General features: G+C 41.8%; 1 protein-coding gene across 1 annotated transcript in view; it reads right to left on the reverse strand.

The window, feature by feature from the left end:
- FNDC3B (fibronectin type III domain containing 3B) overlaps positions 1–24,901 on the reverse strand; it is a 181,991-nt gene that overhangs the window by 53,872 nt on the left and 103,218 nt on the right. The window contains exons 6-11 of the mRNA XM_054385962.1: positions 22,718–22,776; positions 16,105–16,262; positions 13,876–13,935; positions 10,905–11,043; positions 10,508–10,561; positions 1,783–1,907 (exon numbers count right to left, since the gene is read on the reverse strand). Coding sequence (XP_054241937.1) covers positions 1,783–1,907; positions 10,508–10,561; positions 10,905–11,043; positions 13,876–13,935; positions 16,105–16,262; positions 22,718–22,776 — 595 coding nt within the window. The remainder of the gene's footprint in view (positions 1–1,782; positions 1,908–10,507; positions 10,562–10,904; positions 11,044–13,875; positions 13,936–16,104; positions 16,263–22,717; positions 22,777–24,901) is intronic.

Consider the following 24,901-nt stretch of genomic DNA (forward strand, 5'->3'; position numbering starts at 1 on the left):
CAGAATATAATAAGTACAACGGAAATTTGAGAACAAAATTTAGAATGTACAGATTCTGGTGAATTTTCAGGAGGACAACAACATCAGAATTTGCAGCTGAAGATAAAATTCTTGCAATTTTCAAATCTCTGTTTGTGAATTAGAAATCTTTTTTGCTCCTTGAAGTCCTCACTTGATTTTAATACACACCAAAAGCCACATCTCCTTTTCCTGAGTCTCCTTCCTCAACAATATTTGTTGAAGTATTATAGTCTAAAAAAATCCTCCTAGAACTAAGATCTGAACAAGAAAAAAACCCATGTTAAATAGTAAGCCCACAAGCATTACAACCAAGCAAAACCATCTTACAGCACAAAGTGCTACATGACATTACCATGTCATAATTTTGAGTGCTGCCTATAAAAGTAAGCCATGTGCTGTTGGTGCTTATCTCACAGATTAACACAGAGCAGCTGACCATGAATATAGTTCTTAGTTCACTCACTTCTCAATAGGCTGAGGGAAAGAAAAAAATAAAAGAGAAGAAAAAAAAAGATAAGAAAAGGAAAAGAAAAAAAAAAAAGAGGGGGAGAGTTGAAGCATTCCCTAAGATATTTTAAAAATCCAGCAAGAAAAGAGATGCCAAAACTGGGAACTTGACACAAAACTGGCAGCTCCTTTCTAGTCACACTCAGTAGGTCCAGCTCAAGCCTCTCTCTCTCCAGATCAAGTATCACTTTAACAGGGCAGGAAGTAGTTGGCAAAAGGGACTCTGTGCACATGAACTGTCCCCCTTGCATCCTAAAGGGAAAACAAAGAAACCTGAAAACATTTCTAAGGTTCTATATTACTGAGAGGTTTACGTTGTGAAGAGAAAACAATACAGGAATTTCCCTCAGCACAGCACATTGTTATACACCACTAGTGTTGCCTTTTCTGTCCTTCTTGTAATAACGATTAGATCCTGTTTAGCTAAGGAGGACAATAAAGCAGTATACAAGAGCACTGGATGTTTAGCTTCTTCACAGCTCAGCTTTTCCTGGCCTCCTCTCCTTCCATGAGCACACAGTTCCCTACAGCACAGTGTCTCTTTGGGCACACAGTTTTGCAGCTGTGTCACATTTTAGCCCAGTACTCCCTAGCAGTTCCTGGAGGATTTCTCATCATCTTAATTTGAGTGTATTTGCTCATACGCAAAGAAAAGGAGAACCTGAAACCCATCTTGCAGGGCCTCTGGGTATGCCTGTCCTCTTTTGGTCCTGCTGGTGCTTTCTCACCCTTCTCTCCCACCCCCATCAGCCAGCCCTGCCAGTCCTGCAGAAGAAGGAAGGGACTGTACTGCTGAAAAAGAGACAGAAGGGCTTTGCTTTAAACCAGAAAAAATAAATGTATCAAGGTTCCTTTCAAAATCTGTAACTCAACTTCCTCTTGCTTGTTTTTCTTGGTTCACGGAGGTCCCTAGTGGGACTTTTACATAACAGATGTATTCTTTTTGTATCAGGAATAGACCACAAAACACCATTTAACACCTCAAAAGGAGCCTATCTTCTTAGGCTAACCTCATCCCAGTGAAGCTAGGCAGTGATCCCTGGGAGGTGAATGATACCAGCAGGGAAGGTGTGACTTACTCTAAAAAGCATTAAGAATAGAGCAAATGTCAGGTATTGAACTTAAAACCATGAAGTGAAAACAAACAAACAAACAGAAATCCCTCCCCCAAATTCCTCTTTAACACTGTCATTGATAGGCAAAGTCTTCAGCTACCACTTTTTGTGATGAAGTCATGTCCGTTGGGTAACTTACCTAGTACCAATGTCATTCTGAGCTGCTAACCGGAAGGTGTAGCCCAAAGCTGGACAAAGCTTAGTCAGCTTGCAATGCTTCTGGCTTCCAAAGTAACATTCTCTGAAACCACTGTTCCTCTTTCCCTGGAAAGAGAGCAATCTGTAATCAGACAGTTATGAAATGAAAGCACGTGGTTCTCATTTTGGAAAGAGCTGTTAAACGATACCAGAATTAATAGACTTTTATACAGGCACTGTTGCAAAGAAAGCTGTAAGGCACTGCCAGCCCTGCCACACCACCACAAATAGCAACAGATCAGCAGGCAGTCTGCTGTCAGATTCCTCCTCTTATCAGGTTCTTATCCTCACAAGATGCCTCTATAGCTTCTGTCATCCAAGTGCAATTTATCCCACTTGTTAACCACAAATCACACAAGTTAAGGGTGGAATTACTCTCCTAACTGACCTGGCCATGGGGCACAGGAAAGCTACAATCAACATCTCTTCTAAGTGCTATCCCTCCACACCTCCAATCGCACACAAGCCATCCCTGGTCCTTCACAAACACTCTAACCCACAAGAGGGCTCTCGCTCCCCACCGTCCAGGCTCTTGCCAACCTGCAGTCTGAGAGACAAGACTGGGAGAAATCCTCTGCTCAGCCCCATGCCCTCCAGGACAACACAGGTTCACTCATCACTGAGTATTTAACATGCCAGGTTCTGTACCCACACCCCACTGCGCAGAGCACACAGCATGTGATGAGCAAAGAGGATTTGCTGAAAAGCACGGAACTTTGTTAAGAACTTGGATGCCAAAGGTGTGTTTTATGGGAGCTTCACATCAACAAGACCTGGAGCAATGATGAGCTCTGAAAAAGCCAGGATGGGACAGCAGTGAGAGAGAGGATGGAGACACCTCTCCAGCTCCCAAGTCCTTTCTCAAGCACACTGAGTACAAAACAGCACAGCTGAGGACAAGGATGTTCAGAAGTTCTCTCCTAACCTGCCACACTTAAAACAAAATCCTTTTCAATCCAGCGCAGCTTTTTTTGCCAGGGGGTAAAAACAAAGCTTGGCTTTTTGCAGGACAGAGACCCAAAGACAACAAACAATGTCTGGCCTCATCCTATGACACATGTGGGAAATGGTCAGTTTGAAATCTTTCAGGAGACAGGGCATGGATTGCTCAGCTTTACTTAAATAATATCTACCTGAGCTAAAGCAGTCTAAAGGAGTATCCATTTCAATACCTGAATACAGAATTAATGGACAATCTCATTACAAAATACCCAAAAGCACACCAGAAGAGAAAATTATCAGAGCACACCCATGGGCTCAAACTGGTGCAGGAGATAAAGTTATGTCCATCACTGCAACTTCTGACTTAAGAGCTCTGCTATGCCATTTACTATATTTGGCACCTGTCTCTACAGTATTTAAGTTTTATCTCAGTAAAATTAACATCTGCCCACAGACAAGGCTATTTACTTCACCAGAGATACACGAGCTTGACTGAAGACTCAATGTTTCTATGCCTAAGCAGACTACCAGGAAAATTATTTATACAGGTGACCTTCACAGTGGTCAACAACCTCCCCTACTGCTGCTCTGCCTGTCTTCCCAGACACTGTTCTTGCTCTACACATCACTTCAGCATTAATCATCTCAAAAATGCTTGAGCAGGACATTTACTTTTCACTGGTCCATTCGCCACCCCCTATCAATTCCTACTTCTTCTTGCTTGAGTTGCAAGACAGAAGGAAAAAGTCCATAAAACGTTTGTAGTAAATCTCCCAAATGTGGTTATTAAGCTGGCAGGGATCATGCAGACCTCCAGCATGGCACACCAATTTGGAGGCACTGAAGAGACCTTTAGCACAGCAAACTGCCATAACTTCCTTTTATTTATACAGTGTGATCCTACAGTTGTTCTACAACTTGGTTTCATACAGAATCTTCTTCAGCTTCACCCACCTGCTCCAGCTGTAGCATTGCTCTGCTGTATGGCTCAATAAGGGATGAAATTGGAAGAGAATCATGAATCCTAAACCAAAAGTCTTCTGAAAATGAGAAACCTTTATCAAATCTAAAAATCCCTTGGTATAAAATTCTAGGATAAAACTCCTTTTGGAGAAAAGTAATAGGTGACCATACTGCCTAGCTCAGGAAGAATGGATTTAAAATCCACTCTATACAAAACCTAATCAGCGATCCTGTGTTTCAGTAAAATATCCACTCATCAGTGCAGATGAATAGATTTCCATTTTTTTTTTCTCCTACACAAACTCTCTTTCATAGTTTCAGATGCATTAAATAACTTTTCACTAACTCTTTAAGGAGTTCACTACTTATAAAGCACTTGAAGACATTCAGACTGATTTCTGCTTAAGAATGGAGGTTTTTTTCCTCATTTTCCTCTGCTTTTTCTGCAAGAGAACAGAGTGACCAAATGCTAAGCATGGGGTTGGCAAACAGTGATGGCTGGGTAAAAAGATAAAATGGAAAATCTCACCTGCAGCACAATGCCTGAGCTGAGAGCAATGGGCCAAGGAAACTCCAATTTGTCAAACAGATTGGTTAAAACTTTGCAAAGTTTGCCAAAGATGTAGGTTATCTTCAACTTTAACAGTACAAATTCTGATACTGTATGTATTTTCCTTTCAGAACTGGCATTGTACATTCCCCAGACTCACTCAGAGACTGACTGGTATTCAAATTACTCAGACTGGCTGGTATTTTGGATTCTGTTGGCACTAATTGGAGAGGCTGGCCGATATTTCTAATTATCCTGGCATTAATAGCCTGGAAATAGCCTCTCTGCTCCTTCTCTCCCAAGATTTATGAAAGCACTAATGCTGGCATAATTATAGACAGGAACAACTGGCAGGCTGGTACTGGCTGCCACCCAAGAGTCTTAAAACTTTCCCAGAATCCTTCTCCTATTCTTTGTACCCTCGGCATCCAAGTTTTAATCCTCTAAACAACGTTTTGTAAGTTGCTTAAAATATACTGTATCATTTCCACAAATACTTCTAATCCACAAGTTTCAGAGGGAGAGCAGACACTGGCTGACTTCTTCACCAGCCTGGACAACCTAGTCTGTGGTGACCATCAAGGCCTGCCTGAGGAAAGAAGAACAATTCAGCTCCACAAATCCATCAGGATTTGCACAACAGCATAACGCAGCCTTTTAACACAGCTTTGAAGAGTTCTGCTGCTATCTCAGCTGCATTTCAAGCTACTCACTCAAAAGAGGAATACTTCAATTTCTCTTGGAGAGAAGAAACTCCAGCTCCAAGCTTCTCTTGGAAACGGCTTTTAGAAACAAGGGTTTTCAGACTTTAAATGGGTTTTGTTGCCTGCATTCCCTGCAGCAGACATAGTAAGTAAGCAGGAAAGGGCAGGTACAGTGGATACAGAAATAAAACACAGTCCTTCACAAGATCTCACTGTGAAAAACCTGAGTAAAAGCTGCCAGCATCAGATTTTGCAATCAGGAGGCAAGCTGGCAGCCTGCTGCTGGCCATGCCAGCAGTAACTTCTGTCTTTGGTTCATACTGGCAATAAAATGCAACAGACTGATAGTCAATCTGACACAAAGCTGTGGGGCAAACTGTCAACAATTACTAAAACACACCCTAACGGCCCTGCAAAGCATTTATTGTGCAAGCTCTTATACCAGGGACTGCATTTTCTGTATCTACAAACATTTAGAAGACAGAACATGACCTATGAAATATCCCGAAATACATACAAACCCCAACTTCATCCAAAACTTTCCTCCTGCATGTCTCACAGGAGTGGAACAGCCTCAGAACACATGTAGAGTGTGGGGAGGGGAAGAGAGGACTCTGAGGGGACTTTATAGCTGCCTTCCAATACCTGGAGGGAAGGCTGCAGAGGGACTTTTCATAAGAGTGTCTAGCAATAGGACAAGGGGGAATGGTCTGGAGCTGAGGGAGACTAGGGTTAGACTGGATCTTAGGAAGAAGTTCTTCAGTATGAGAAGAGACTCTGGAATAGACTACTGATGGAGGTTTTGGATGCCTCTTCCCTGGGGGTGTTGAAGGCCAGGCTGGATGAGGCCTTGAGCATCCACACCTAGTTGAAAAGCATCCCTGCCTATGGCAGGGAGGTTGGAGGAGAAGATCTCTAAGGTCCCTTCCAGCCTAAGCCATTCTATGATTCTTGAGGGCAGGCAGGTGAACAAACACAAGCCCATGCATGTGTGTGGAGCTCTGTGTATACAAATTCTGGTGGACCATCACTGAGATGCATGGCCCACGTTATCAGCTAGTATAAATGAGCACATCTCTGCTAGCCTCGAGATGTTTAAGACTTTGTGGCAGAACAAAATGATCTCCATTTATCTCTATACAAACTTAATTATTAACCATCCATCACCAAATCATTAACTGGTGTGGTATTTTATCTCTCTCTCCCTTCAGCAAATTCAAATGAGACACTGGATGAGAATTAAAGCTGCTTTTGAGCCACACACAAAATACCAACACACATTGAGTGAGAGGGATGTCCTTGTCTCTGGCTCAGGAACAGTCCTCCACTTTCCCACAGAGAATAAATAGGATACTCTTGCTCTCCATATGTACAAGAGAAACATTTATTTACTACCACTTCATCACAGAATGATCATTTTACATCTAATTAGTAACAAAGGCCTGATTCTTCCAGCAGGGCCAGCAGCACTTTTCAATGCAGTTGCAGTTTACTGATTTTGATGAACGCTGGCATCAGGAGAAAGCATCACATCCTTTACAGTGATGGTTTCTGTTTGGTGGATTTTTAAGGCAGTCTTTTTTTCTGATTAGCCTTTGGCTGACTCTTAATAATCAATCCTGGCACAAACTGATCAACTAACTAGTTCAGGTTCACAGAAAAAGAGCCTGAAGGTGGAGTTTGCCTTAATCACTCAAGGAACTTTATGGCTAGACTGCTATTGCCAATCCCAGCACTTAGAGATGGAGGCATGCTCAGATCCTACTGACTTTCAAAATGCTTGAGAAGAGGGGCTGAACTGATCTTTCACTCTGCTGTTAAATAATAAAGACTGTCCTCCACACTTCTTCAGGCATTTGAAGCTAACCCAGTTTATTAGCAAGGCATTACAACTGCGGTTCAAAGACCTACAACAGTACTGAGAAAGAATTTGCATTTTCCAACTAACATGTACCACCAGTCACATTACAAACTATTTAATCCCATTTGGAGGGAAAAGGGTGGAACAGCAGGCATGGCTTTACCTATCAACTAGTCTGTCTTCCAGAGTCTGCAGATAGGAAAAAACCCAAAACTAAACAGAAGAAGTTGGGTCTTGAGCAGTACCATCACAGAATGTTAAGGGCTGGAAGGGACCTCAAGAGATCATACAGTCCAACCCCCTGCCAGAGCAGGATTGCCTATACCAGGTCACACAGGAACACATCTAGGTGGGTTTTGAGTATCTCCAGAGAGGGAGACTCCACAACCCCCTGGGCAGCCTGTTCCAGTGTTCTGTCATCCTCACAGTGAAAAACTTTTTCCTTGTGTTTCCATGGAACAACCCTCCCTTCATCAAATTTGGTCAGAATACAAAACACCTAACTCCAATGAGGTAACAAAAGCAACTAATTTGTGCTTCATCTAAGGCTCATCTGATGAGACAAGAAGATTTCTGAAGTATGGAAGAGAAAAACAAAGAATGGGAACACCACCATGGCTATTCTCAGCTAGATACAGTGAAATAAAAAACTTCCAGCACTTTTCTCCAGTCCCTTGAGAGAACATCCAGAGAAGCAGGAATGCTGTGGTAGGTATGTGGGGTGACATGGAGCTTGCTGAGGAGTGCTGCATCCAGGGTCACAGGCAGACTCTCTCAGTACCCAGCTGGCACTGATGCACCTCAAGCCCTGGAAATTTTCCAACTGCAGCCACAAAGAGATGAGATTCTGTCCTCTCACCACAATTTACAACCTCACCTGATCCCAGGGCTGTCGAATGTGCTGCTTCTGCTGCTGTCTTACAGCCACTTGTTATTTTTTGCCAGTGATGTCACCTACACTCCTGCCTGCATTTAAGGTGCTATAAACTATGCCTCTACCCTGTAAAAATAATAGGAGGAACTAATTGAGATGCTGTTGAGCATCTGACATACTCCAAGATCTGAACTGCCTCAGGAAGAGACAACCTGTTACCCATCATGCTGGAGCCTTTCTGTTGGCAGCAGCAGTTAGCACAGCTCCAGCTGTCCCTGGGACACAGCTGGGCAGCCTCATCCAACCACCTCTGCCACTCCCCATGTCTCCAACATTTTGTTTCTATAGCCTGAGGCTGCAGTCCTTAAAGGACAGCTTGCCAGGACCTGCATGTTGCTTTTGTGTTGCAAAGGCTTTCCACAGCTCACCCATAGGCTATCCTTCCTAGTAAGGGACTTGATTTCTCAAGGCAGATTGCCATTTTAGCTTTACCATCAGGTAGATTTCTCATTCTCCACTTAGGCAAAGTTCCCTCTGCCTTGCAGCCACAACTTAATTTCCTTCTGATTCCTGATTTTCCCATGTTTATGTTTTATTCTGTGCCCTGTAGCTAATGAATGTTGCTCTAGCTGAGATCTGGCAGAGTACTTGCTGTTGCCTGGCAAGAGTTCTCCTCTTCCCTGATGCATTTATTTCTTGATTTCATCAGGACACAGTGTGGCATTGTAACCAACTCAGTGCTTTTGCTTACGTGGAGTTCACACAACCAAGTGAATGGGTACAGAGCACTGCAATATAATTCTCTTTTGTACTTGGGTGCGTAACTCCAGTAGCTAACTGCACCCTACACTGGAGGTACAACTCACAATGGTGTGTGAAAAAGTGAATAGAACAGCTTGCTGAGCTCACTGTGACAGGTAGATGAGGCTCCTGCAGATACAGAAGCATCCAGACAGTATCTTTGGACTTTCTTCAGTCAGTCTTAAGAGCAAGTTCTAATTCAGCAACTCAAGATTGCATTTCTGTCTCATATCACAGGGAAGATAAACTCAGAGAAGCTATACCTGTGGCATTAACTATCTCAGAGCCAGACAACTGCATTTCAGTCAGGAGTCATAGCAAACTCCTGGACATACATCAAGTTAATTTGTGCAGGACCACTTCCTTCCATCTTTGCTGGCTACCTATCCACTGAGGTCTCACATTTCAGATTGTTGCTGAGAAAACAAGGAAATGAAAATAGATAGCCTAAGGGAATCAGGATGCTTTCATTTTCCCCTGTTGGTACATGAGCTAGCCTAAACCAAATTACTTTTGCCCTGTGAAAAGCAGACATCATAACAATTCCTTTAGGAGACAAAACTCTAGGCATATACTTTGTCTTAAAAGGTTTATAGGACAAGAGCATTTTACAATTGCCTCACATGCATCAAAAATTGTGACTAGGCTCCATGTGGACAAAATAAATGTCAAAAATATTTGCACTGCAGTAATAGTCTGTTGGTGGTCTTTCTTCTGACATGTCCTCCTGTGGCTTCCCTTCCTTTGGCAGGTTGGAATCAGTCACATTCCCACTGCTTGGTGCTGTTACCTTCTCATGGCTCCAAGTTACAGGAAGCCTTGCAAAACATCACAACTGCACAGTCAAGGTGTCACAGAACATGTAATTGGATGATCTTGTCTGATACTTTTGGAGAAAAATCTTTTTAATCTCCTTCTCACTGACCTCACACTCTAGTTTTTTGTTTTCACTGCAACCTTTCCTCTTCTGAGGGGCAGCAAGCCATTCTGAAATTACTGTTTCATTTTAATCCAGTTCAGTGGGTTTCTCATCACGCAGGCCCTGCTTGCTGTGACACTGCACACAATAAATGTTTGCACAGTGAGTGGTTCCAAACATCCAACACGTAGCAAAACGATCTGTGAACGTGTTAGCAGTGAAATGAAGGTAAAAATTCACAACAGAACATCCCCTTTAGCATTTTAGATTACTAAAACCTCCCAGAGATGCTTCTCAGACTACAACTAACCACCCCTTCACAATCTTCATTTCCCAACTAATCACCTTTTGTTCTCTTTACATGATGCTCTAGCCTCTTCTGTCACCAGATATGTATTTTTTCCTTCAAAGATAGTATTCCCTGATTCATGCTTTCTGCAGAGATACGGCTTGCACAATGGAGAGGAGGGAGAAAGGGATGGAGGGAGGACTCACAGCCAGGACCCACCACCCAGAAAATGGAGCTTCTGGCACTCTCCCCAACAGCATGCTGCTCCCTAGCGATGGAAGATCTTTGGGACAGGGAAACTTCCTTCCTTTTGTGTCTGGAAGGGGACTAATTGCCACTGTGTGTGTAAAGGACACCCTGAATACATTAGCTGTAGGAAGGGCTGCAAAGTGATGCCCGAGGCAGGAACAATGTTTTATTCTGCAGTCAGCATCCGGAAGAAAAAGATCTTTAAGATACATTGCAAGCAATTAAATAATAAGTAATGCTAATTAACAAATAAAGTACACCAAATGAGCAATAAAAAGTTACATTTCAAGAGTACAGAAGCAGAACACTGTCTCTGCCTCAAACATACTGAGTTAAAAGTTTGTCCCTCCCTGCCCTTTTCACCTTTCCACCTCTTTACCTAATGCCATGAGGATTTAATTATTTGCTTACTTCTGCTTTTTCCTCTATTTAATTATTTTTCTTTACTCAGCAAATCCTTGTAAAGTCTGAGTGCCATTTATTTGTGTATTTATTTCAACTCATTACTACTTACCTCATCCCACTCCAGAAGGTAGCTGGTGATTTTTGAACCATTATCAATGGGTGCCTATGACAAAAAGGAGCAAAAGGTGATTTGGGGAAGGAGAGAGAAAAAAAAAACTACTTCCCCTCTAGGCAAATGACTCCAGTTTAAAGTGAAACCAAAGCTTGGGGGTTTTGCACACAGCTTGGCAGCCTCTTAAAGAATATCGAGAAGAAGCTGGACGTAATGAAACACATACATTTTAAAAGTCAAGGCAGTGCACAGGGAGGGATTTGTCAGAGAACAGCAAGTTCAAGTCCCTTACTGAAAATTACTGTCTCAGCTTTCAATTATTTTCAACAGCTATGTTCACTGCCAGTAAGCTCTATTTTTCCCTGTCTACTTGCCCAGCCCAAGCATTACCTACCTTCCATTGTAAGGTTAAGGAGCTTTTGGTCCTGTGAGAGGGTTTGGGTGGGAAGGGACACTCTGGTGCTGAGCTGTGAGTGGTGAAGCTGACGGGCTCTGAGCAGGATCCCTTCACTGAGTTGTACATCGCATATACCCTGGAAACAATATTGAAATGGGTTATGAATCTGCTGACAGTTACGAGATGAGACAGCACTGCCTCAGCCATGATATCTGCCTGCCAAAGCAGCCACATCACCACCCATGAGACACTGATCACAGACCTGTGGCTATCACTTGGTACAGGCATCCAAAAATTTCATAGCAGAAGAGAACACTACAGTGTATTGTGCAAATACTTTCATAGACCAGTAAGTTACCATCATTATCTTTCCTCTCCACCACTATTTCCTTTGCTATTGCCAGACCTTCACTCTCTGAGCTAAAAAAACCTTTGCAATACAACAGAAAGCATGATCTCATGAGAAAAAGGTATAAGCCTTAATGCTTGGTTTACACTTGATTCACATGTGCCATGTTCAGTGGTGGTCTCCTTCCATGGGTACAGTTTTCTCCTACATAGCCTGGGTGTCAACACTTAGCTGAACAACTCTATGAATTAGAGTTAACACAGCTCAGAAAAATCAGTCTGACAAACTAAAAAAAATCTTCAAAGCAAATCCTCTATACATCAGCACAGAGGGGGATATACAATACCAAATAATGTGGGAAAGTGAATACAATCTAATTGAGCACTTCCTCACGAGGTCCTTTGCTCTGAAAAATTAATGATGTTGTTTTTTCCCTTCATATTTTCCATGCAGCAAAAGGAAAGCACAAATTGGAAGTCCTCTACTCAAAAAAAAAAAACCAACACAACACATTTCAAACCATGACCAGAGGATGACCCTGAAGCTGGCTGTAGCTATTGTGTACTTGAGTGCAGAGTTTAAGAAAGGGCAACTTCTAAATTTGTTCTCAGTAGATAAGAGTAACTTATATACACTGGCCACCTATGTAGAATCAAACCTTTTGGGAGTGGTTTGCCAGAACTCTTACAGTGTTGCTTTACCCATCACCTGTTGGCAGTCAGGAGTGAAAAATGCTAATGGTAGGTAAGTGTGTGCTGGAGATCAGCATAGCCAGGCATGGAACACATACCATGGGCCGATACAACCATGCCAAAATGAGCATGAGGAGCATCTTCTGCAAGTCTCTGAAAGTCTGAGCACAGCCATTTCTGAAGGTACCCAAATAATATCACTTGAAGAAATGCAGGTGGTAGGGTCAGAGAGAACCAGGTTGTCCTGGGTGCCCAGGTGCAGCAGGGCAGAAGCAAGCACAACAGCTTCTCTGTGTGGACACGAAGCCCTGAGAGATGCTGCCAAGGTTAAGGAGACCCAAGGCGACCTGCCGAGTAATTGTTGGCCCTATAAATTTCTTTACTTAAGAGATTTATTTCTTCATAGTCATTAATACATAAAGTACTTGCAGTGAATTAAAAAAAAAAAAAAAACCGTGTGCTGTGGAGAGCAAGCAGCCAGCCTTATCTGTGGCAGTTCCCTCTGCTCCTCGTGCTGCTGCTTTTTAAGACTGCCTTTTATATTTTAGCAGTCCCTCCTTTTTAAACAAAAGTCATTGCTAACTGTTCACAAATGATTTACAACTTGGCAAACTGCAGGAAGGTGGAGAGAGCTGTAGGTAGGGAGAAGTCAGCCAAGACGTGGGGCAAATACCCACAATGCTCCTAAACATCACAGCAGACCTCAGCGCCACGCTGTGCACGGGGACCGCGCTGCTGTTTGAAGCTGGCTTTAAAAGTGATGCTCGGGTGCTTACAGCAGGAAGCTCAGCAGTGTTTTACAACCTTCTCCTCCTTGCTACCATCCATTTGCTGCTAGGACTGGGACTCCTGCCCACCGCCGAGCCTGTGTCTTTTACTTATTTACAAGAAGTTACTTCTTGCCTCCTGCTTCTACTTGAAAAGTTCGTTTTTAGGGCTCCACTAGAAAGTATTCTTAAAAAGAAAAAAAAAAAACAAACCAAGAAGCCATAGTATCAGAGCATGAGGGACATGTTTTAGTGTTGAGTCTTTTTTAGAGCAAAGTGTTTGCTCTTTGAAGTTTTACAAACAGGAGCAGCCTTGATGTGAAAAACCTAGGCAAACTTAGCCCTTGTCTGGGAAAATAGAAGGAAACAATAGACAGGAGTGAAAGGATTTTTTTTTTTTAATTTTTTTTTAAAGGACATAGAGCATAAGTGAACAGGATGTGAATTTGAAGCCTTAGTTCATAAGCAAAGTCTTTTAAAAAAAATGCAAAAATGAATAAGTAACAACACAGATGGTGTTCAAAACATCAAGGAAGAAAACTGAGAATGTGTTAATTGTTAATAACGTGTAAACCGCAGTTTTAGAATCAAAGAGAAATAGGCTCTGAAAATATCAAGGTGAGCTAGCATGAATCCTTTTTTCTTTTAAATAAATGCTGAATGACTATGGTCAGATGGATCTGCAATCAGCAGATTTATTTCACAAAGCAAGGAACATTCACGAAGGAGCTGCACTGTTGTACTTTCAGTGCTAGCACATCTATGCTACAGTAACTGAAGGAACAAACACCTGCTGCTTGAGTGAAATATTTAAGAAGCTTGAGGTATCCCACTTCCATAAAGAAGCACTTCCAGGCCTGTTATAAACAGAAATATAAATACATGGATGTGCTTTTGCCTCTTCTGTAGAAAATAAAACCAAAATGACAGAAAATGTATTGTTCAAAACACTTTCAAGCTATTGTCCACGCTCTCCTAACTCAAAAGTCTGAGACAAACACATCAGAAAATATTTAGAAGCCACTGAAGAAAAGGCAACTACAGAGGTGACCATGAAATTCTTGAGTTACTCTGGAGAGCTGGATAAAAAACTTTCACATTTAATGACACATAATTCAAGAGTCTCTATTTAAGTGACATCCATAGTCACACTAACTCACCTGACGTGATAATCTGTTGCTGGCCTAAGGTCTTTCAGGTTGTATTCTAATTCTTCTCCACTGCAGGAAAAAAGCCCAAACCCAACAAATCAATTCATTATGAAAAGCAGTATCACACTTAGCACAGCCAGTGATTTTCCAGCGACTAGCTAACTCCCTCATACTATGATCTGAAAGAAGACAAAAAAAATCCCACCACAGAAACCTAGTGGTAAGCAATATACCAACAATGCTTCAACAACATTTCATGCTTCCTGAAAACTTTACAAAGCTGTATGTACACAGAGGAAAAGTTACTATCATCCCAGTTTATACATGTGTGGGTTTATTTCAGTGCAATCCTTACATTTTGTTGATATGTGTGTAAAGCTCATCGTGCTTTTCAACCCTTCTGGAGCTGAAAAGAGTAGAATTTCAAAATACCATATACAAAAGTGAGTCATTGAACTTCAGAGGAAAAAAGTACAGTTTGTTGCACAACCATTTCACTGATTTGCTTTTTCTTCCAGAACCATACTCTCTGTGAGGACCAGGGCAAGGAGATGTTTTATTAATGACCTAACAGCTGGACCCAGATCTCTTTCAAAAGCAAGAAAAAGTACAGTTTCAGACATATTAGGAAAAAAAAGCATATAATTTATTAATTTCAAATGCAGCCAACACAGTCGGGGCTATTCTTTTTACTTGTGGCTTGTTTGCTGGTAAATGAACCCTATGCTCAGTCATGTGTTGCCAGTTCTGTAAAGGCTGAGGTATGGGTCAGTGCTTAATAAGTAATAGCCATCCCATGGAAGTGCTTGGCTTATTCAGGATTTTATTAAAATATGGCAAATAACGCAAATCTAAATTTAGCATAAAGAAATATTTCATAGCTCACTGGAAAAATACAAGGAGATGTCTCAAAATCAAGAGAACAAAACCCACCAGAAAGCAGATGCCTGCTGGGTTGCCAGAAACCCACCAAAAAAACCCAACCCCAACTTTATTTTGTTCATATAATCCAGTGCTCTGCAAAATAATTTTTTTTCCTTCTGAAAGAAGTGCATCTTCTTGCACAGACAATGCATTCAACATATTGCAGACTGTCTTTTGCCCATAGTAATAATGACAACTGCTGCTCGTGATGGAGCACACCACCTTAAGCTAATGGCTGTCCTCTGGCCAGCAGCAGGAGACAGATTACTCTGAGCAGCTTTAAAACAGATGCACAACATTTCATAACCAGGAGAAAATGTGCAGTCATCACAACAGCAAGCACAAGAAGTACTAGACAGCGTCCTTCCCGTTTTCAGAGCTCAGCAGTACACATTAACCTATAGAGGTGGCTCACACTGGCTCCCAAATAGCTAGTGTAAATACCAGAAAAATATCAGGCAGCATTTCCCAGTTAATATGCTCTTTCTGTATTACCCAAGGCAGTTCATGCAGATCCACCTTTAGCATGCCCAGAGGAATACTCTATAATTCACAGAACGTCTTAAAAAAGGAGATGGTTTGGCCTCAAGAGGTAATTCCATAAATGCTGTATCACCTGGACTTTATTTAATGAGATTTGGGAAGGATTAGCTTATTTCACAATAGCCAAGGTCACATCTCAAAATTTTCTTTCCTAGACGTCATTGGTGGGGGGAAAGAAAAGCATAAAACCATATGTACTTGATCACAGAGTGAGCTCAGAGGATCACTGGGGGGAGAGACAGTGAAATCCCCCAGAATTTTTACTGAACGCTGGTGAGAGCCAAGTATTTGGGTTTTCCTGGGGAACCTACACAACCTGCTTGGCTGCCTGCTCTGCTCATCTAAGGCACTACAAAGCAGTAAAGCCCCCAACCTTTTGCTAAACCTAGCTCAAAAAGCAAGCTTTACTGCTCTTAATTCTGCAAGGCCACACAAATGTAGCCCATTAGGAGGGCAGATGTCCTCCTGTCTGCAGTGTCTACACAAAAGGTTTTGACACTTAGCATAAATGGCAGCACTGCATGCAGGATCTGCCACATCTCAGGGAGGTGGGATGGGAAAGCACTTAGGGACTCTGTGACATGCACTCAACCAGCTTCCTGCAAGCTCCTTCAGCAGGAGGGGCTGATGGGACAGCAAGCAAGCAAGCAATTACTGGATGTTCACATGTGCTTTTCTTTTCTGCCACTGATGGGCATGCAGGAATACACTCTGGAAAGCTCAGAGAATTTATGCCCACTGAAAACACAAGTGTAAAAATTATGCTGTTACCTGTATATTATCTTGTATTTTCCATCCCTCCCTTTATCTGATAAGGCAACCTCATAGGTACAGGTGTAAGGCAAACCGTTGTTGTGTCTATCTGCATTTAGAAGGCCAGTGGGAGGTGACCAGGAAAGCAAAACTGTTCTTGCTTGAATATTTGTAACCTATAAAAGAAAGACCAGTTACTGTGAATTCCAAGGAAAACACTGTCCTTTAAGTATTTGCTTTCTGCTTGCATCTTCACAATGTGTTTGTTGAAGGAAATGTCAGAGTTAGAGGTGAAAAGTAAAGGGTTATCAATGGTCATCAACATAAAAAAAACCCAGATTCATGGCATACGCTAATCTCCAAGAGATGAAAAGTACAGAAAGATGTCCCCCCTGCAGTGAACTGGCTCATCATTGTCTGAGTATCCAGCAAAGGATGCCTTGCATCATTCTGCAGCTACCTGCTGCTGTGGTCATGACCAGAAGGGTAGTGGAACTAAGTGGAACAAAGACTTTATCCTGCCCTGTTCTGTCTGTAATTATTTTTATAAAGCTTTTGTTAGGGAGATTCTCTAATAAAACTCTGATGGCTTTTTCAGTCGTCCTGTTCCTTCTTGTTAGCTGAAACTGTGATCACTCAACTGCAAATAAAAAACCATGCCAACCAACCAATTCAACCTGCAAGGTTACACTGGCTCAAAAGCATAAGGGAAAAAAACCATAGAAGTCCAACTTGTCAATTAAAAATTAGAGTACAAGTTAATCACTTTGTGCCCTAAGAGAAAGGCTGCATTGGATGATCTGTAGCCATCCTTTGGGGCAACACCTCAATGGCAGAGGGGTGAAGATCCTCTTTTATTGAAAGACTGTAAAAATACCTCAAACACCTGCATCAAAACAGCTTTATCATTCCACCAGAGCAGCTGTATTCTTGTGGAAACACAGGCCCAGGTAACTCTAGACTCAGCTCACAGAACTAGCACCGCCTTTCTCACCAGGAGAGCCTGCTGGCACCGTGCCCGAGGCCTCGCTCATCAGCTGCACATACCAAACAGCAGCTTCCCAGAGAAGAGCCTTCTGTTATCAAGCCAAGAAAGGGGGAAAAAAAAAATCCCCTTCACCACTGTCTCCAAAGAAAAAGAAATAAATAACAATAGTTGCACTGGCTATCTTGGAAAGACAGCACAACATTTTTATGCATGCCTTTAGAAAAAAAAACAAAACAGGGAAGCTCAAAGGCTCCACAGCCTCAAGCTCTCTGCCACAAACTCTCCTTTCCTAATGAAAACAACCAAGCTTTTCTTTCCTAATTGTATTGAAAATGTATCACAGTATCACAGTACATTAGAGGTTGGAAGGGACCTCCAAAGATCACCAAGTCGAACCGCCCTGCCAAAGCAGGATCACTTAAGTCTGCACAGGAATGCATTCAGGTGGGTAGAGAACATTTTTTTTTTTTTAATCCAGCCTCCATGAGGAAGAATCAAAGCATGAGGTTTTATATTTTCTTTATCCATGTCTCCTATGCATCAAATTCTACTGGCTCTATCATTTTAACAGATTTTTCCCAACACACAGGGTAAAACGCTGTTATTTCAGAAGGTGCAAGACGAATGATGCAGGTGCTTGGTTACACATTTCCTACACTTTTTCTTGAGACAACTGAAACACCTTGCCCATAAATCATTTGGTAACAAAACACTAGCAATCAGAATTCAGGGACTGCTTGTTTACAAATCCAGCTTCTGGATCTTTTTCTATAATGGAGAATATTTAACTTCTCAGATGGAAGCACATTGCTTCCAGCTGAAGAGCTCTGCAACTCTCGTGTACAATACCCATATATCAAGCAGATTCTTTCTGAGCAAGTCATAAGTCTGTTTCTTACAGACTGACAAGTAGGTGACACCACAAAATGTCTCATCTTAACTTAAAACACCATGCTCTCAAAAGTTACAGATTTTAATTTATAGCAGCACACTGAAGTCTTGCCAACAAGAAAACCTCTGTTCAACCTAATGTGAAAAACAAGTGGCAAGGCAAGATGTTTTAGGTAGCACCAAGCTTTTTCTTGGTAAGTAATATGAACATGCAAATGCTTGTATGACTTTTCATGGGATTTCTTGCTCTATCACATTTTTCTGATGCTATGAAATCAATATTTGCTTCAAACACTTGGACCAGTGAAGGCCGATACTGGGTGAGATAGCTTAAAAGAATCTTGAATGATTGAAGTACAACAGATAAGTTAAAATTTTGAGGGATATATACACACACACATATGAGAATGGGATTGTGACACAGATATTTAGAGCTGAAAGTCTGTATTTTAAATAATATTTTGATCAGAAAACTGGATAGTCAGATCCAAACAGATTTTTGGGTTTTAATTTTTTTTTTTTTTTAACCATACATTACTACCATGCCAGCTCAGCCCATCAACACACAGTTTCTTTTATTATGGAAATATGCTTGCATAATTGTTTTTCATAAATTCAGACAGACTTGGAGCTGGAGGCATGATATCCTGCCAATGTTCTAGTGAAATGTTTTTCTCTGTGACTACTCCCAAGGACACACGTATATAATCTGCGTACCGCAGAACCTCTGGCCCTTCACGAGCTTCAGCAATCTGTAAAAAGTTAGGGCTCTGGTAGTTTCTTGAAATAAGAGAAAGTATCTGATCGACTAACAGCTAGAATCTGTCAAATTGTTATTCTGAAGTCAGACGTTTCCATGCAGGGGATAAAAGTCCAAACTCAGTTGCTCCAGCTACATCATGAACTTCTCACTGACCCGGCATCCAGAGGGGCTGCTGGCCTGCTTTGGTGCTGTTATGTAAACAGTAACTGCTGGTGGAGGTTTAAAAATAAACACCAGGAATCGTTAAATACAGTTCTTAGCTGTGCTGAGTACACAGGGCAAGTGTAGTAAAGCAAGTGAGGGGTCACTGTCTGCATGATAAAGTCAGAGAAGGCAAATCTATGCCCTCCCCGGGTACAGAGAGCAGCACAGAGTCGTGCACCTCAGCATGAGTGTTGGGAATGGGTTTATTTGTGTGGCTTGAGATAAAACTATCTGCTGCTCCTAGGCTAACAGGCTTGGTATTGTATCATGTTTACCAGCCAAAGGCATATCTCCTCAATATCTGATTTAATGTCCAAAGCCACCACTTAACTTTACCAATGAACTCCTACCTGAAGCAGGAAGCATCAGCTCTGCTGTGAAAGGGCAAGTTAAACAAATAGGGTTATCATATGCTGAGAATAACAAGCATGCACTCACAAACCAGCTCAGTAGCTTTAACTCCAACTTCTCTTACTTCTCACTTACTTACAAAAACAAAACAAGGACCTTTCAAAAGATACTGAGCAGCTGAACAGATCTGGACCAGCCCTTGCCATGCTGTAAGGAATGGCACAGCTAGCATCACGACGGTGGGTTTAATGTCACTGCTTAACCTGCAGGCAGAAATGCTTTGCTGGAAGTTTAGTGTTCAGTAATGGTGCCCTAATTCCAACCAACCAAAACACAAGCAGCCAGAGCACCTTAGGCTGGGCAGGTAAACCTTTGTGCTGCTTTCTTGTTACCCCATCCTGCCTCATCTGTCCCCAAAACTGCTGTGCTTGCTTTGAACAGGACTAGCTTGGCCTTTTAGCCGAGACCTAACAAAAGATTCTCCCACAAGGAGTTTTGTGTGTCTGGTGAAAAGCACAGTTAATTAGTTTCTGAAAACTTCTCAGTTTACACAGTAAATGCCTGCCTTCTATGCTATCAAAACTCGGTGGTGTAAATAATTATTTTATAAAAGCCCCTGGGAAAGAATCCCAACTCCTGCACTCCTTTAATAAGGTTACAAGAGTGATGAATATCAGCCCCTTCCCGTCTTTCAGGTAATGAACAATGTTTCTGTACAACTTTCATTATCTTTCAAATTCCGGGTTAGCATTCACAGGCATCGTGTGGTTTGGGGTTTTATTGTATGTGTGAGAACTACACTGCAAGCAACATTCATTTACTCCCCCGAGGGCAATGTTTGAAAGACAGGAGGGTCAAATGAATTCACGGTTATTACCGGGTCGAGATGCTGCTTTTAAACTATGGCTCTAATCCTGCAATTTTAGGCAAAAATCCTGATGATTAAATATGAGTTTTGCTGCAGAGCGAGTCACAGCGGGAGCACGCTGCCTTTGGGGAAGTCAGACCAATGTTTGAGCTCTGACTCTGTGGACCTGTGGCATTACCCTGCAGGAGGTGATGTCCCCTGAGCTGTGCAGTGGCTATGTTGCCCCCCACCACTTTGGAAACCCAGAATCAAGTTTCCCTTCCCTCACTGAGGTATTTCTCTTAGAGAATGCTTGCTTTGTCTGTGATAATGTGAATTAAAGATATATTTCATTTTCAGTAAAAACAGGGCAGGGGGGAAGGGAAGCAAAAGGCTTTAAAATTATTGCCATCGATGGGATAAAGCTTACAATAAAATTTACAGTTTGCCTGCTGGACTCACAAACAGGTAAGAATATTTATTAAAAGTCTGGGTTTGATAGTAACTTGCCAATTTTAAAGTGTACAAAAGCGTGTCTATTTTGTGCTTGGAAAAATGAAAGAGACTTGCCACACAAAGTACCTGGACAAGGTAGATTAAAGATGTCTCCAAACAATACCACAACTGAAAAGCCTCCTGCAGGATTTGCTCAGAGGGCTGATCCTTTCAGATGACTTCAGATGGTGGAGAGCTGCTTGCTTGGACCAACCGAAACTGCAGATAAAGCATCACTCCACTTGCCACTGACTTACTGCTCTGTGCCCTTTCATTTTGACATTGTAATTTGTTTCTGTACAATTGCTTTTCTATACATGGTTCTATTTTTTACTCATATATGCATAAGGCTCACCAAGAAAGAAGGTCCACTTGACTACTTCTGCATAGTAAGATGTATTTCTATCAGATATAATACTGACTATACACACACATAATCAATCAGAGCAATTAATGGTTTGTGACTCTCCTATGAGTTTAATTACTCACAAATGTCAAGGCTACAAAGAAAATAACAGATAATCCCCAGCATCTTCTCACTAAATGTCATTTTACTGAACAATTATTTGTCATGTTTTAAATTTCATTTTTGTAAAAAAAAAAAACAAAAACAAAAACAAAACCCAAAAAACAACCCAAAGAAAAAAAATTTGGTCTATTTTTAGTTATTTGCTCCCATCTGCTTTCGATATTCTGGTTACCATAAATCTAATTGTACAGAGCTCAGAATCCTGCAAATTGCTCAAAGAGTTTCTCTCCTTACCTCTGTTGATAATAAGGTAACATTTTTCATGTCAGCTTTCCTGGTCTTTGTAGGAGGCATCTAGCTGGGGCATTTTACCAGATGAGCAACATTCAGGTAGTCATTAGTACAAAAATACTGCCTCACTCTCTACAACAGAGTAATTTTGAGCTAAGTGCACTTTCTTCCCTTCTGATTACCCAGAAACTTGTCTTCAGCTCAGTATTGTCACTTGTTTCTACATGGAATAAAGCAGCTTTCCTTCTTGCAAACAGAAACCCAGGCTGCAGACCCCCTGGTATTTACCATCTCTGCAGGTCTGGTTTAGATTGTGGCTGCTTTGAACCTGCTTTTGACACAAGGATCCAACACCTACTGACTGAGCAATTTATGATCGAACAGCTTTTGTATCTATTCAGAACAAAAGCATCCAAGAGAACAGACTCTAAAAATAAAAGTCTGTGCTCATGCTTGCCTCTCCCTGAGATCTGCCACTTCTGCATCCAAGGAACAGCCACCCTTTCATGGTCCTACTGGAGATTTTCTTTCTATCAGCCTTTACCAGCTACTGTTGTATCCAGTCTTTAGTTCAGGTTTCCAACAGCTATTTTTTTATCTGCATATTTGTTTACTAGTTTTTCAGCTGGACAGAGAAAGGCCTGGGCCCTGACAGAGCAAAACTCTCAAAGCATGGCCATCTCCCTCTGCCTCATGAATGCTTCTTCCAGTGCTTGCTTGGACTGCTCATTTAGATCCACAACGCCCTTCTGGTTTGCACTTGACACACCAAACCAGGAAGCCATCACATTCAAAGGGCTTACCACCACATTTATTAATAACCTTACCTGGCTGTGGGCACACCCAGCATTAATAGGTTCAATTAAGGAGGTGATTCAATTCCATTACAGGTCACATGCTTTTATGGCTCAGACAAACATAGAATATAGTAATTGCCATTGAAAAATAGAATTAGCTTAATTTAATCATGATTACAGACACAAATTTATTATGACAAATAAAATTAAGCCCAGGGGAGATGGGGTAGGAGATATGTAAATCACCCTGGTGCACTGGACTCCCCATCACAGTATGAATACTGGGAACTGTCCTCTGGAAACAGGCAGCTGACATGAATCCTGCAGTGGGCAGAGCCCACAAATATCCATGAGCACAAAAAACGCTTCAAATTTATATCCCACCAAAATGAGTCAGATGTATACAGCAGCAGCAGCAATCCACTAAGGGAAAAGTTCAGAGGTGCTCCCCCATGAAATCAGCAGCATGTTGTGACAGAATCTACTTTGCATATTTGCTATTTTTGGTTGTGTGTGGTGATTTGGGATCACATACCTGTGGTTTCTCCATTCCAGAAAGAATGTCTTGAACTCTTTTTGTTTCTGAATCAAATTCTGTAAAATAGAGAATGAAGAAAGAGGAAGAAAAAAATCAGTGACCAAAACTAAATGAAAAATGTCAGCTTTGTCAACAATTCTTCAGGAATTTGTAAATGGGAGAGTGAGACATTGCCTGCATGTGAGCATCACCTCTTTTGCTCTTGTGAATTTAAGGTATGCAGTTATATGGATTAATATTTTTAGACGTATAAGAGAGGAAAAGGAGGGAATGAAACTTCCAGTAATTGCAGCTATTCAGCAAGGTGGGATTATTCACAGACAATGTTGTTAATGAGGATTTACTTTCGCAGAGCAAAACCATCCTGTTCTCAAAGGTCAGCTGTGGAAGAAGCCAGGGGTTTCTACAGCCCAGTTCCTGCTGAACCTAATCCCGGTTTGTTAACCAAACACATCCCTAGTCCATGGGCTGTAGAGCTGGACTACTTCCCTGCTCACCAGAGCACCAGGCTCCCAAAGAGGATAAGCATCCTTGCCCTGTGGGCGAAGCTGTGCAGGGTGCCTGCCCTGAGCTCCGATACCCACCCCACAGCTACCTGTCCTGAACTGCTGTTAGCTCAAGGCTCCTAACAGCCACTGTTCAAGCCTGAAGGTAATAAGTCATGACAGGCTAATTCAGATGCCTGACTTGCAGTAGTCTGTCTTCCTGCCTCGTGCCTAGTACAGCCTCCTGCAGGGGCTACACAGTGTTATCATTGGGCAGGGTGTGAAATACCTCCCCTAAATTAGATGGATTAATTGAGCACTGAAGTGCTGCAGAGGTGATCTGAGCAGTGAAATTAGCCTTTCCCTCATCCTAGCCACCCCATCCCCGCCCCCCCCAAAAAAAAAAAAAAAAAAAAAAAGAGGTCTTGAGGTAAAACATCAGCTTAGAGTAATGAGGTGACACAAAGCAGCTTTATTCCTTTTGGACTGCAGCACGGAGAGGCTTCACTTTCCACTACAATATTCTCTAATGGAAAATGAGGAACATACTTCCTTGCTTTCATTTTTTTCCCCCCACTTATTCTCTTATTTTTTAAAATGTCAATGTAAAAAGTTTGTTCACCAAAGCACAAGAACAGATCACACCTAAAGCAAAATGAGCAGGACCTCCTTATAGAGCATACAGATTTGGCATAAGCAGCAAAAAAACGGTATTATAGAAAAACTACTAAGATCAGATCAACAGCTTGCATAAATGGTTCTCCCAAAGCCTGACCTACTTCTTGTAGCCCAAGAATGTGTCTTTATTTTTGTCTGTGACCCGCTTTAAAAAAAAGTACATCTTCTTTTTAAAAATTCCATGTGCTTGGCTGCCAAAAAATAGAATTGGCTGAAGGCTGATGGCAGAACTCCAGTGTAAATGCCCATCTCTCCCTGCAAGAATGCACCTTAGTGTGGAGTAGGAATGACAGATCTGCTCCATGCATTCCTGGATTCCTTCTGGTCTCAGCCACTTGGAAAAGAAAGGAGAAGTAATAATTCAGAGGAGAAGGATAGCATGATTGCTTTTTTCCACAGTGGATAACCCTTAGAGTACATTATAAGGTGTATAAAGTAGCAGGATTTAGCTGGAGTAAAATAATACTGACTTGAAAACTACACAGATGGACTAAAGTGGTTAAGAAAAGGTTGAGATACTGATCCAAGTGACACTGATCCAATGAAAACACTAAAGTTTGGGTTGTTTCAGAATTCAGGGTTCCCTTCAGCATTAGTACTGAAGTAGGACTGCACCACAACGTTCTGGATCCAGATCTGGAAACTGTGGAGGTCCTGCAGGCTTATCTCAAAGGGATGCTAATAAGAAGCAGCTTCTGCAGCTTCAGAGTGTAACAAAAATGCTGCTACCATTTTATTGAAAGTTTATGGTTATTATGTCACCCTTCATTACAAACCCCAGAAGCTAAGCGTGAATCATTCTCAATCTCAAATCCCAGACATGTGGACTGAATTTTCTTTCCTCTCTCTGCTTTCTAGCAAGGATGTTATCTGTGTCACACTAAGCAGGAGAGGAAAATAAACCCTGAAGCCCAAAGAAACCTCACTTCCCTCTCCTGTGAAAAACGATCACTTAGTACAGCAACTAAGTCCTCTGACCCTTGCAGGTCAGGGCTGAAGGTTCAAATTGCTCCATATA

This window comes from Indicator indicator, chromosome 13 (genome assembly GCF_027791375.1).
Source record: "Indicator indicator isolate 239-I01 chromosome 13, UM_Iind_1.1, whole genome shotgun sequence".
Lineage (NCBI taxonomy): Eukaryota > Metazoa > Chordata > Aves > Piciformes > Indicatoridae > Indicator > Indicator indicator.